Genomic DNA, 13,894 nt, shown 5'->3' with positions numbered 1-13,894 from the left:
CCAGACCCTTACATGTAACTAATGAACATCTATCACCATTTGGATATGTCTAAGAGACACCTTCCAAACAGAATTCCTGATTCCCCTCCATACACTTGTTCCTTTGCCATCCCTCTCATCTCAGTCAATGGCTCAGTCTGAGTATCTGGGTATCCCAGACCAATGTATAGTCAGTGGGCTGGGTAAGAGTGCACACACTGGCATTTTTAAAAAGTTCTACAGAAGATTCTAACTTGCAGTTAGGATGAGACTATGCTCTAGATTCTGCCAAATGATCAACACTAATGATACTTATGTCCCATTTGTGGCTGAGTTAAGCACACCTACTTTTAAAAATCTTTATTGTCTACATACATATACATAATCACATAACTACTGACACCAGTAGTAGCCTCTTCGTGAATAAATTGCCTTTGCCAAAAAAAAAAAAAAAAAAAAATTGCCTTTGCCATCATTTTGTCATCTTATCCTCCAACCTAGGAGATCATTTACAACGTTTCTGTAGATTCAGTCACCAGGTATTTTGTGATTTGTAACCTGAACCTCCCTCTGTCCCCAAATAAAAAATTTAAAGAAAACACATGCATTCTCATCTTTATTCATTCTTTCATCCTGTCTTTTGAGCTCTTAAAACTGTTATGTGACATATGGATTTAAATTAAGTTTTTCCAAAAAGTACTCAAGTAATTTAATTAAGATCCTTGAGAATGCCCAAGATGTTGGAGATTGATTAATCCAGAACTGGAAATTTTGGTTTTATTCTTTCAAAACATTTTAGTATCATGACTTGAATGTAAGGGAATAGGTGAAAAAAGGCTTAAAAGTGTTATTTTTTGAATTAATGAAAACCTGTAAGTCTGTATTTTTTAATGGTGAAATTTAAGAACTTTGGAAATGTTACTGCTTTGGAGAAAAGTATCTTTTGATTCGAATGCTAATCAACATTTATGACCAAAAATCAGTATGAAAGTATAGGAAGTTATAGTCTGACAAATTAGTGACTTCAAAAAAAAAAAAAATTCATGATCTGCTTTTACACTTGAAGTTTGCGATATTAAGGTAATTGATCAAAGCTAATACTCATTCATATCCCTTAATGAAGACAAGTGAATGATCTCAGCATTCTCAGTGGTAGGAAAAGGCAGAGTAAAGAAAGAGTGTGCAGGGCAAGACGCATTTAAAACTGGTAGGTAAAAATATTCTAGTTTATACCAACCAAAGACTGATACAACCTCACATACATAAATGAATCAATATTACAGCAATAGTTTAGGTGATTCAAGACCAAAAAACAGACAACAAAAACTTCTTACTTTTTTTTATGGAATTTCAGAGCAAAATTTGTTTAATCCAATTTTAGTATATGTGCTGCCGAAGCAAGCACAAAATTTGTTTAATCCAAATGAAGAAAATGACTTGAACTTAATTTTTTTTTAAAATTCAACAATTCAGTACCCTCTAATTTATAAAACCTACTAGAGATACCTACAGTTCAATTAGTTTTTAATTAAATGTTTAAAATAAGATGACTTAGTATTCAAGAGTTATAATTAATACACCATTGATCAAGATAATCCTGAAATTTCTCTACCTCAAATAACAATAAGAAGACTTTTAAAATGAGCTTCTCAACAAGAAGGTACAGGGAAGGAACTCTCTCCATGTGTCTCACCTGTTGCAGAATTGCTCCGAGGGAGTTCTTGTCTTTTTGATTGACACCATCTTTCTGCAGTCGAGCCAACAGCTCAGGTTTCTTATAGGCCTTCAGTGCCAGTAAGTGAATCACTCTGTCCCTATATGGCCGCTGAGAAACACTGCTGCTGCTGTGTGTTTTTCGAATCGTATTTGCAGGATTCATGGGGGTTGACCGTTTTCTCTCAGGTACTGCATCTGAAACAGCTTGAGGTGCTTTCCGAATTTGCACTCTTTTCCCTAAAGTCCAGGGGAAATGACATTGTTACATATTCGCAGGTAAGAACATAATGAGCATCTCAGTTTCCTCAACTCTGATTTAGGTACTTCTTTATATCTGGAGGGAATTAAGGCTACTTTATTTCAGTTTTTACTTTAAAGAGAGTATACAAACAGAAAGCATTTTGAAAAAATGGCCTAAAATTATGGATTTGACATTGTTTTGATAGAACCATTTATTGGAATAAATATGTATATAGACTTATTCTGGTCACTTAGCTACATATGGTGCATTAGTGAAACACACTGTAGCAACAGACTAGAAATTTTAAAGTCCTAGGTAGTTCATATTAAGTGGAAATAAAGTAATTTCCATGTTTTTCTATGCTATTTACAGAACTTAAATCTACATATTATATGTCATTTCTTTGCCAGACATGAATATAGCAAATGTGAAACATGAGAAATACTTGTATTTCACTAAGAACCTAGTTTTGGCTGAGCTGGGAAATTACTTTAATCTCACGGATTCAGAAACCACAAAGAGGGGAGTCAGGGCATTATTTGAAGTCAACACCCAGAAGGGCATACGCTAGACATACTCCTTTTTAATAAGCCATAACAAATTTTAGGAGTCAAAAACCAAAACCAAAACCAACACCAATCAACCTCAAAACAGTCTGAGAGGGCCAGACAAGCAGACATCTCTACTGCAGGGCTAAGACTACACAGGTGAATTAGAGCAACAGAAAATGGCAAAAAGGAGGCCTTCACATCATTCCTGCCATGCAACTGCCATTTGGTAATTAACCCATTTTCTGCTTATACTTAACATTGGTAAGTGGCAAGTGGCTACTTCTAGAAAATATTTGCGGGCTGAAGTGACCTGGATACTATGTGGATGTGTAGAGCCATTAGGACATAGCTTGTCACTGACAAAACCTGGTAACCATTGCTTGCTGAAGAAAAAACCAGAATTAAAATGTTTAAGACCCTCATTTTATAGTTTCTAAGGTGGAATCTTTTAGCACCTTTAGTACACTCTAAACCTCCAGCTGTGCCCTCTGGTTAAAGAGTAAGGGGAGCTGGTAATGACATACAATGTAGGGCAAGTGCATCTGGAACAATACTAGCAAGTAGAATCAATGGGTAAGTAAAAGCAGTCTCTTAAGTGCTGTGGTCTGTCTGGTCTGGTCTGGTGTGAAAACGGCTTAATGGGGCAGGAGTTTTTACTGAACAGTAATTCTGTCCATACTGGGGTCCTGAGGCCTAGCCAGAGGTGCTGTTTGTTTGACACAATCCTGTCTAGAATAAAGGGGAAAGGAAATATCTCACTGGCTCTTGTATTTCTCTACTGTCCGGACATAATGAATTGCAAGTATCGGATCAAAATAGTGCACAACAAAGGAACTCAAAATTAAAGGAACACTGCCCAGTGATAAGAAAAGTTATTAAGGTACCTAAGATTTAGATCTGGTTTCTGTAGTTTTCTTAATTTAGAGATAGCTAGATCAGTGTCAGATGGGCAGGGAACTAATATTTACCATGAACCAATTACATGGTGGTGTGGGGACACGGTGCTAAAAACCTTTATACACATTAAGCCTCACAGTAACCTGACAAAATAGGCATGGTCATGTCACAGATGAGAAAACTGAGGCTTTCAATGGGATAAGCTCAGATGGTAAAGTGCTCAATTAGCATTTGAAAGGGTTCTGTTATTAGTATCCTAGTTTTCCTACATGTACTTCTTTGTGGGAAAGGTTTTTTTTTGTTTTTTTTTTTTTTTTTTAATGAACAAACACCTGATGTCTGCCATTGCTTCATGTTAGGCTGTAAGCTGCACATGGGCAGGGCTGTGGCTGATTTGTTCCCTAGCAGACTTTGAATCAGTATTTGATGACTAGCAAAGTGTCAAAGTGAATGTCAGTAAGGTAACAAGTAGACAGCAGAGGAGCCAGAATCAATGTGGTATTCCCACATTGCCAGGATCTGAAGAAACACTGAAAGTTCTAATGTGACAAATGCAAACCTTTCAGTCTACCACTTCTCAGTTGTAACGGTATTAACAAACAGTACTGTTCCCTGGAATTTTAATAGGAAATTTGTGTGTGGGGGAATAAAGCCAGGGTCACAAAAGTTTAGGAAATGCCTATAAATTCCACACTTCCCTCCTCTTTGAGACCTGTAGCTTCTACTTCCCCAAACAAAGCTGACTATGGAACCCTCCCCACCACTCTTCTCTAGGGAGGAGTGGACAGAGAATGTTTTTTAGCTAGGCTCACACATACCATGTTTGATCTTTTAGAATGAATTTAAGCCAGAAAGGAAGGCAAATAAAAATAGAAACAAAAACTGACAGTACTACCAGTGTGTTGCAGGCTGCCCTCCCTCCTCTGTGTGTCTGACCCACCTCTGATCCTCAGTCTCAGGAGAGCCCCCAAGGTCTCCTGAGTTTACCCTGGCCCCTCTCTGAAGTAAGCACAGGGCAGACAAATAAGGGAGGCTCATTTTGCCCCTAAGATGGGTGTAAGTATAATGTTCAACAAGAAATTAGAATCTGGTCAGGGATATGACAGCAGTGGAGTCTCACCTGGGGCCTAATGCTAAGCTGTTACTGGTACATGAATCTCCTAAACCCTAGTACCCTCACTCTACCTTTATCTCATTTTTCCTTTTATCTTTTATTTATTTATTTATTTATTTATTTTTTTAATGTAAGCTCTATGCCCAACTTGAGACTTGAACTCAGGACCCAGAGATTAAGAGTTGCATGTTCTACTAACTAAGGTAGCCAGATGCCCCACTCTCTTTTTTCCTTTAAATGGATAGAGCAATCCAGGCACACTGGGCCAAATGAGTTTTATGCAAAGATCACTTGTTTGTTGCCTCCCCATTAGTCTGTGCCTATTCAACCAGGAAGGAGTCCTCTGGTTTAAGGTAAGACAAGCTATAGATGAAAAAAAATCAGTGCTCTAAATAGTTACAGAACTGAGATGCTAAAGGAAAAATAGAAAAGTAAGGCAAGAAAATGTCAGGTTCAAAGTGGGCAGAAAGCTTTATTTTTATTTTTTTACATTTGCCTCAGAAAAGACCTTCTAATAAAGCCGGTGGGAGAACCTAATTCTCTTCCCAGACCCAACTGCTAATCAATTCCCTGGGCTCCTTATATAAACAGCAGCAGTGGGTCTGACAGTTGGGTAACCTGGGACTATATCTGAACCACTGTTTCATAACAAGGAGTCCACTTCTAGCATCTCCATTTAATATGAGATGGTAAAAGTATTTATCCCTCTGTCTAGAGGCTCTGAGTAAACAATCTAAAAGGAAGTTGTTAAAACAGTACAATAGAAAGAGAGCAGGGGCTGTAGCCATCTTCTGCGGTTGTTTTTTCTGTTCTGTGGAACCTGACCAGAAGCCCTGGCAACACTGACCCAATGCTTTAAAAAAAACTGGCAGGACCTTGATGATGGGGTGACTGTCATCATTAAATACATAATCCACTGCAAAGGAAATCATCTCCACCATTTGACATTTATGCTCTTTTTTCCCGTGAAAGGTTCATTATCTAAATATATATATACCTAATAGTCACAAAATGTTAGAAATACAAAGGACCTTCGATGTTATCCAGTTCAAATACCCCTTATATAATAATTGAGAAAATTAAAGTCCACAGATGTTAAATGATTTGTCCAAGGTCATTCACACATGTATCAACCCATTATAAATAAAGAGGATTGGGGGGGGGTGTTGGAAAATTGGAAAAAGAATCCTAGAAATTAGGTTGTTTGGGTTTTGTTTATACACCTAAATAAATATTAGCATGTAATAAAAATTTATAATTCAATAAAGTTCCAGAATTTAGGTAGAAATCAGTGAGCAGACATATTGGTAAATGGAAGCAGTGGTAATTAGTGATAGGAGTTTTTTTTTTTTAAAACAAAGTGAAAGGATTGTAACACAACAGTACTCACCACTGATATAAATGTCACGACTAGAAGTGGAAATATTCTGAAGAACTAATGGTGTTTCCCAGGTTAAAGACTCTCCTGCCCCCCACACATGCAAAATAGAGTTTGTATTTTTTCAGTCTACAAGAGTTGTAAAAGCTCATATTCCTGGGTGACCCTTAGGAGTATAGTCTTTATCCCCTTAAACAGGGCTTGTGCCCTAATTCAACTGCCAGAGGCTTGGCCTGGAATTATGTCAACCACAACCTTTCAGTGAGACCAGAATTATTCCTATTTGTCTTCTACCTGGGCTGACACTGATGAGAGAAGCCTTGTTCTGCTGATATTTCTAAAGGTGGCAAAGGTGAGCTCCTGGTATCATTTCATATTATATACTCAATGATGAGCTAAAGAGGTATCTCCTATTGTCTTAAGAAAATAATACAATTTGTTAAAAGGCCAAATCTGTATCATTTGCTACTTGTTGATACCAATTACATGACACATAAAATGGAGATGTAATCATAACCTCCCTCATGGGATGGTTTTGAGATCTGAGTGAGTAACTTCATGTATAGTGCTAACCAGTGTCTTGTGCACAGCAAGCTCTCCATAAGTGTTGGGTAATAGTACTGAAGGCTGAATGACTAGCATTTAAAAGAAATGAATGAGTCATATAGTCCTGAGGTACTAAAAAAAAAAGCAGGCAGTTACAAATTGAGCCACCTCAAAGGAAAGAAACATGGTAAAGGACTAGCAATGGGTAAGATTAGAAGAAAAAGGTCAAAACATGCCATAACAAAGTAAAAACAAAAAAAAAATCAAAGTTTTGAATTCTGAGGTGAAGAAATGAAGGCAGTCCAGGGACAGCAATAAAAATAATTAAAGGGTTGGTATACAGACCATCTTAAGAAAAGTTAAAAGGAGCTGGGTTATGTGACGCATAGGACAAAAGGCCAAAGAGGTTAAAGACAAGATGGAGGACCAGAGAAGATCGATGTACTGTGCTGGTGAGTGACCAGGGCACCGAGAACCCAGCAGAGTGCAGTATACTGGCTGGCAGGGACTACGGCAGAGACAGCTCATGGGGCAAATGCATGTGTGTGCATAGGAAGGCAGGCTAACCTGTCTGAGAATGGGATGGATGTAATATGGCTCAAGTTTAAAGTTTAGATAACCTCAAATTTTACATGGTCACTCCTAAAAAATGTAAAAAAATTGTAGTGCCTTGAAGAAACCCTGCAAGTTCTACAGTTCCTGTACTATTAAGAAGAGCATGCATTAGATGATTATGGGTGTGGAAAAATCTGCTGTGTAACATGCTGTGCAGATAAACTATACCTGACCCTATCAAAACAGACACATTCGTGACCAGAGGGGATGCCCAAGGGTCATTCAGTAGAAAGATACAGTGGTCACTGCTGATTGGCAAACTTTGGAATAAATCAAGGTAAAGTTTTTCAGCTAGTTCTGTTGAGACAAAAATATCATTTTGATGGCTTCAGTCTTCTATTCCTTTATCAAACACACCAACTTGTCTCACTGTTTATAAAATGGTGGTACTGGACAGAATAAAAAAATACTTTCAAAGCAATAGGGACAGCAAGTTCATTGTTCATACTTAAATTTAACTGTGGTACATCTTGTACATTTCAAAAACAATTTGAGATTTAGCCTATTGCAGAGAAAAGTTACTTGTGAGAATAAAGAGCAAGAAAGGAGGTTGGAAGTTGTTACCTCATTCAGCAGGAAAGGGAAGATGAAAAATCTCACTGCTGGTAACTTACTGGGTTGGGACTGGACCCCGTGGGTACAGATACCTGGGGAAGCCATGAATTGTTGTTAAACCAAACTAAATGTATCTAAGCTAAGCACCAAGTCCCAGGAGCACTGGCTTTGTTCCAAAGAAATACTTATTAAAGACACCAGTGGAGTTTCTCAAAGCTGAATGTACTGTAGCTGGTCAGCAATGGGAAAATACAGAAGTAAAATTATACCAAGCCATGGAATGATGTTGATTAAAGAATTTGGTTATTCAAGAGACTGTTTTTATATGCATTTATATTTTCAAATTACTATCTTTCTATCATTTACCTATGATGACTTATGTTATTAAGCTGACCAAAGCCTCAAAGAGCTCATCTTCACTCCTGATAATTCTTCCTATTACTGTTAATAGTCACTGCCAATCAACTCTAAAATTGTTAGGGTCACTGCTCATAATGGAGAGACTCATCTTGCTGGTCAGGTCTTACTACCCTTCAGTCTGATGGATATTTGAGTGAGTTGATGATAAAGATGATGGGGCTGGGGCAGCTTCTTAATTAATGGAAAGATGAAGATGAGAATCCGTGAATGACATCACAAGCTAGGTACCAAAAAGGCATCACCCTCGTGCTTTGCTATAAGCACGTTTTATATTTTGCAATAAGAATTCCTTGTGCAGAGATCCTCTGAAATTCTACTAATGGAAAAACTCTTAACCTTAAAATCTACTAATAGATTTTACTGTAAAAATAACCCTACAAATATGCCAAACAAGACCTATACAGTCCATCATTGAATACATTGTTCAGTGTCAAAGAACACACAACGGTACCACTATCACAAACTTACATAGCAAAGTAACAGGACCGGATCCCAACATTGTAAAAGTAACAAAGGATTCCAGATTTATGAAAGTAGAACTTTTCTATCTGTTCAGTTTATTATTGGTATAAAGAGAACAGATGATTTTTGACTATGTTATTCAAAATGTTCTGGAAACTAATTCTGTGTTAATATTAAGTTAGTATTACCAGTATTTACCTACAGTGGTCTTGAATTATTCCAATCAATCAGTGAGAAGGAGAACGATATCTATACAAACCTACATATGGTCCACCGGGTTTGATAACTTTTGTGCTTCGGTTGCGGGATTCCTCCTCTGCCTGGGTCATTCTTTCTCGTGTCATCTGATACGAGTCGTTTGTTGCACACACTGTAATTTTATCTTGTATAAATCCCAGGCAATTGAGCTGGGAGGCTCCAGAGCTGTCAAGTAAGACGATGGCTTTGTTATGAGATATCCCTCATTTTCCACAATAAAGGCAAGTGAGAACTGTATAATTCTAAAATCAGTAGCCCTAATAATAGCTTTGCAATTTGGAAGTAACTAATATTAATAATTCAAAATGCTGAAATGTAAAATATTTAAATTCCTTTCCATTCTATAACCACTTCCTTCCCCCTACACTTTTAATAGGTAAAACTCTTAGAAGCCCAATCTGTAAAATTTTGGATAAAATTAGTATTTGTATTGAGGACCACAGACTCAATGAGCACTGTAGATCTTTCATTTTATAAAAAATTATCTACCACTGATATGAAAAATGTTTAAAGTTTACTTTTAGAGGAACCATAATATGCATGCTTTAGAACTGACTAGATGAAACAGACCCACTGTAATGCTATCTTTAATAAGATAATTTATTTTCAGGCAAAATATTGCCAAACATTTACGATTTATTATTAGCCCAAATATCTTAAACATTCGTAGACTCTATTTACCATTTTGTTAAATCTCTACATAAGATGACCTGTTTGTGTGTGTGTGTAATATTAAAGAAAGTACTGGTCAAGAGATTTTTATAAATATTTTTTGAAAAACTCTTATTTAAAAAAATTATGAAGCCCAGAAGATGGCTCTATTTCAAAGTATTACGCTAATATTAAGGGATCATGTTATCTTTTTAAAATTTATATATTTATTTTAAAGATTTTATTTATTTGAGAGAGAGTGAGCAAAAGACAGAGCATGAGCAGCGGCAGGGAGAGATGAGGAGGGGAGAAGGAGACTCCTTTGCTGAGCAGGGGTCCCAAAGCAGGACTCAATTTCAGGACCCTGGGATCATGAACTGAGCCAAAGGTAGACAACTGACTGAACCACCCAGGTGTCCCTACACTGGTATTTTAAAAAGAAATTACTATGGCCTTAAAACAGACTGGAATATGGAAGTAATGAAAATGTCACTATAGCTCTGATACTCTATTTCCAAACTAGCTTTGTTATGATGCTAAGAAATAGGATAAAATTTTTATAAATTTCTAATAACTGTATAAATGCTATTTAAAAAAACAGTTCAATAATCTCAAAGATATTCATTAGGCAGGGAATAAATCTCAAAAGATATTTATTAGGCCAGGCAATATGTGAGGGTCAGACTGAGACCAGGACTAAGACAGATGTGGTCATTTCAAGGGCTGTCTAGTGCGTGACAAGGATGAACATACTGGAAATTATGACACAGTGTGGCAAATGGCAGGGGGGCAGGGAACCCCCAGGAAGGTACTTCACTTGGATCATGGACAAGGCAAAGGCTTCCTAGAGGGAGTGATGCCGAAGCTGATCTAGAGAGATGTCTACAGGGGCTGTGGGGGTGTGGGGTGGGGAGGGAAAGACATTTTCTGGGAGGAGAACTAACCTGTGCTGCCCTAGGAGAAGCAAGGAGGAAGTTTTCAGTTTGGCCAAAGAAAGGTGAAAAGGACAATTAGAGATGAGGCTGAAGGGCATGAGAAGAAGATCACATAGGGCTATGGAGGATTTTGGACTTAGTCCCAAGAAAAACAGAGGCTGAAAACAGGGGAGAGAAAATATCTCATCCTGGATGAAATATCTGGATCAGTTTGGATGAAGAACAGATTGGGAGATAGAGGGCACAAAAGGGAAAGCAGGAGACCACTTAGGAGGCTACTGATGGATTACTGGCAAGGAGAGCTTGAACTGGTGTGGGGCAATATGAATGCAGAAGAGTAAGCGGATTCCAGACATAGTGAACAGAAAAAACTGACAGGGTTTGGAAGTGATTAGCTGCAGGTAGAGATGGAAACAAGTTAAAAGATCATACCCAGTCTACTAGGTGTGTGGCGCTACCATTTATTGAGGCACTGAGGTAGGGCTGGAAGAGAGAAAATGAATGCGGTGTTGGACATGGTGACTTTGAGGAAATGAAGAGAGGTCTAAGGAGGGAACCAACTGTGAAGAACACTAATATTTAAAATAAGCAAGAGGAAGATGAAAAGAAGACCAAGGAGGCTGAAAAGGTATAGCCAAAGAGGTAAGGGGAAATTCAAAGAGTAACGTGTCATGGAAGCCACTGGAATAGAATGCTTCAAGAATCAGAGTGGTCAACAGTGTAAAATGCTGGCAACAAGTCCAGGAGTATAAGGACCCACTAAGCATCCAGTGGATTCAGTGGCAAGGAGGTCAAGGCCCTGTTGGGGGAGCATGTTTCAGTTGAATGAAGCATGAAGCCAGATTTCAGAGTAAGTGCAATGGAAGTTGCTTTTGCTTTTCTTTTCATTTTTTTATGCAACACACTTGAGCATGTATGAATGCTGAAAAATCAGGGAAGCGAAGGAGGAAGGTCTAACCCTCAGAGGAAGCGGGATGGAGGAGGAGAAGTGGGAAGAAAAAGATTACGGTATGAAGTTCTGGTGGCAGGAAGTTTGAACTTCACCATCTCCTCCCCGGAAATTATTAATTTATTTATTGAGTAATTTAAATAGAGAGAACAAGCTCAACTTATTGCCAATCGTGATGAAGTTACAGCTTATACCATTCAAAGTCAAGAAACAGATCTATTAAACAAAATAGAGCTAAACCCTGTAGGCAAGAAGATACTCTCTAGGACTGTCCACTCATCCCCTTTCAACAGAGTTACCTTAGAAGTTTAATTTCTTTGACATATGCATGTAAGCATTCCTAGAGTCTTTATCTAGCCTGGCTCAGTTTCCTATAATAGGCATATACAAGGCTGTGAATGGACAGATTTAAAGAATTTTTGAAAGGTAATTTTAACTTTGGGATTTCCTCCATTTTAGATATGATAAAAGTGAGGTTCAAGGAGAAGTTGAACTATAGCAGAGACAAGATCCATGGGGAAAATAAAAATTCAATTGAACAGAAAAGGTGGAACACAAAATCATAAAAAAAATTTGCTTGCCAGGTTGAGAACTCAAAGTTTCAGGGCTTTTATTTTCACAGTGGCAAATTTCAATTTATACTTCTATAAAACCATTTTATAAAGCATCTTAAATCACACTTTCATAGTTGGATCATACTTTTATAAAACACACTTGGATCATACTACTGTCTTTACCCCAATTTTCTCACAATAACGGTTTCATTTTTCCTGCTGCATCATGTAGCATTTTGTAAGTGACTTTAAATCTTTCTCCAAACAAGCAAGGTAGAAATAAACACACAGGGTGTTTATGATCTAAGGAAGAAACCATATTACCTATGATGCTATTACTTGTTTTGTTTTTTTAAGATTTTATTTATTTATCATGGAAGACACAGAGAGAGAGAGAGAGAGAGAGGCAGGGACACAGGCAGAGGGAGAAGCAGGCTTCCTGCAAGGAGCCTGACGTGGGACTCGATCCTGGGACTCCAGGATCACATCCTGGGCTGAAGGCGGCGCTAAACTGCTGAGCCACCCAGGCTGCCCTATCACTTGTTTTAAAGAGGGGATTGTTCCTCAATAAAATTTCTAATGGGACATAATTGAATTTGAGGTCAAAGTGTTCTCACTATAATAAAGTAATTCTCTAAAGACAAGCATTATAAGTAATAGCACCACAACAATTTGAAATCGGTGTGTCCTGTGGTGTGTAAAGAACACCGGTCAGAACTGGACTCAGTTCTTATTCAGCCTTGTCACCAACTAACCAGCTGTGTAACTATGAATAAATCATCTGTGAAATGAAGGGGTTGAACTACACAATCACCAAGGACCCTTATACTTGATGATTCTGTAATCTTTTGCGATGCTGTCCCACAGTAATTTCTGTAATTGTGAAAATGTTCTGTATCTGTGCTGTCCATTATGATAGCCATTAGCCACGTGGCTATTGAGTCCATAATACGTGGTAAATTTGAGTGAATAACTAAATCTTAAATTTTATTTCATTTTTATTGATTGAAATGTAAATAGCCACATATGGCCAATAGCTATCACAGTAGATAGTATAGAGAAGCCTATATAATCTATAACATACACAATTTATACCAAAAACTTTATTTGGTGGTGGGCAACTTTTAAAAAGCAAAATTAACATTTACTCAGGGAAAATGGCATATAAGATAGAACAGAAACTTATTTAGTTACCCTAAATGGGAGCAGAAATTTAGAACTCTTTTAGTGAAGTATCTTATTTTGTACCTCTGCCTCCCAAGCTCCCTTGCAACATAGATTTCCTTTCCTTTCTCCCACACACACAGCAAGCGTGCACAGTTTCAAGTACTGCACAGATGAGAGATAGGGATGGATAGCCTGGGGCACTTTGGGCCAATTTCAATGTTCTCGGGATGTTGGGGGTTCTAAGGCCTTGTCTTTAACCACTGGCAGAACAAATTCCCCCTACTCAAGGCACCCATTCTTTAATCAGAAACAACCACAGCAAAGATGAGTCAAACAAGTAGCTTATTGTTTACGGAGGACCTAAGTAGATAAGGGTTCCATGGTACCCTGGGATGTGGGTGTATATTCTTGTCTTCCTCCCTCCTTCTTTTTCTTTTTAAATTAGAAGTGACTGCTATACTGAGGTTAATTTCTAGTTTCCATTATGTTGCAGCATGAGCCATTTCTGAAAATCTATCTTAAAACAAGGCTTGCACAGGGATGAAAGGCATATACAAGGTACATATTTTTTTTACTCCTTTACTCTTGAGTATGAACCCTGAGTATATATACTAAGGTACTCTTACATAAATACAGTGAATAAAAACTTAAAAAATTCTTAAGCTTGTTTTTTATTTGAAAAAACTGTTGTATAGATAAAAGAAAATCTATACCTTAAAAATTTCTGAAGGCAAGAACCTTACAATTTTTATGATTGTATCCCACAGTGACAAATATAACTACCAGCACATAGTAGGTGCTCAATTATTTCTAAATAAAAGAACTCTATAATTCAATTCAATAAACATTTATGGAATGACTATTATATATTTTATAGTTTAATTAAAAAAAAACTCTCAAAAAATT

At 37.4% G+C, this 13,894-nt stretch overlaps 1 protein-coding gene across 3 annotated transcripts in view; it reads right to left on the bottom strand.

The window, feature by feature from the left end:
* Window positions 1-13,894, bottom strand: part of ELL2 (elongation factor for RNA polymerase II 2) — a 72,910-nt gene that overhangs the window by 16,447 nt on the left and 42,569 nt on the right. For all 3 annotated transcript variants that reach the window (XM_072790579.1, XM_072790570.1, XM_072790580.1), the window contains 2 exons: window positions 8,734-8,897; window positions 1,673-1,932 (listed from right to left, as the gene is read on the bottom strand). In XM_072790579.1, coding sequence (XP_072646680.1) covers window positions 1,673-1,932; window positions 8,734-8,897 — 424 coding nt within the window. The remainder of the gene's footprint in view (window positions 1-1,672; window positions 1,933-8,733; window positions 8,898-13,894) is intronic.

Source organism: Canis lupus, chromosome 2 (assembly GCF_048164855.1).
Source record: "Canis lupus baileyi chromosome 2, mCanLup2.hap1, whole genome shotgun sequence".
In the NCBI taxonomy this organism is placed as follows: Eukaryota; Metazoa; Chordata; class Mammalia; order Carnivora; family Canidae; genus Canis; species Canis lupus.
Note: the sequence above shows the minus strand (reverse complement) of the source record. Positions and strands in the feature narration are given on the sequence as shown.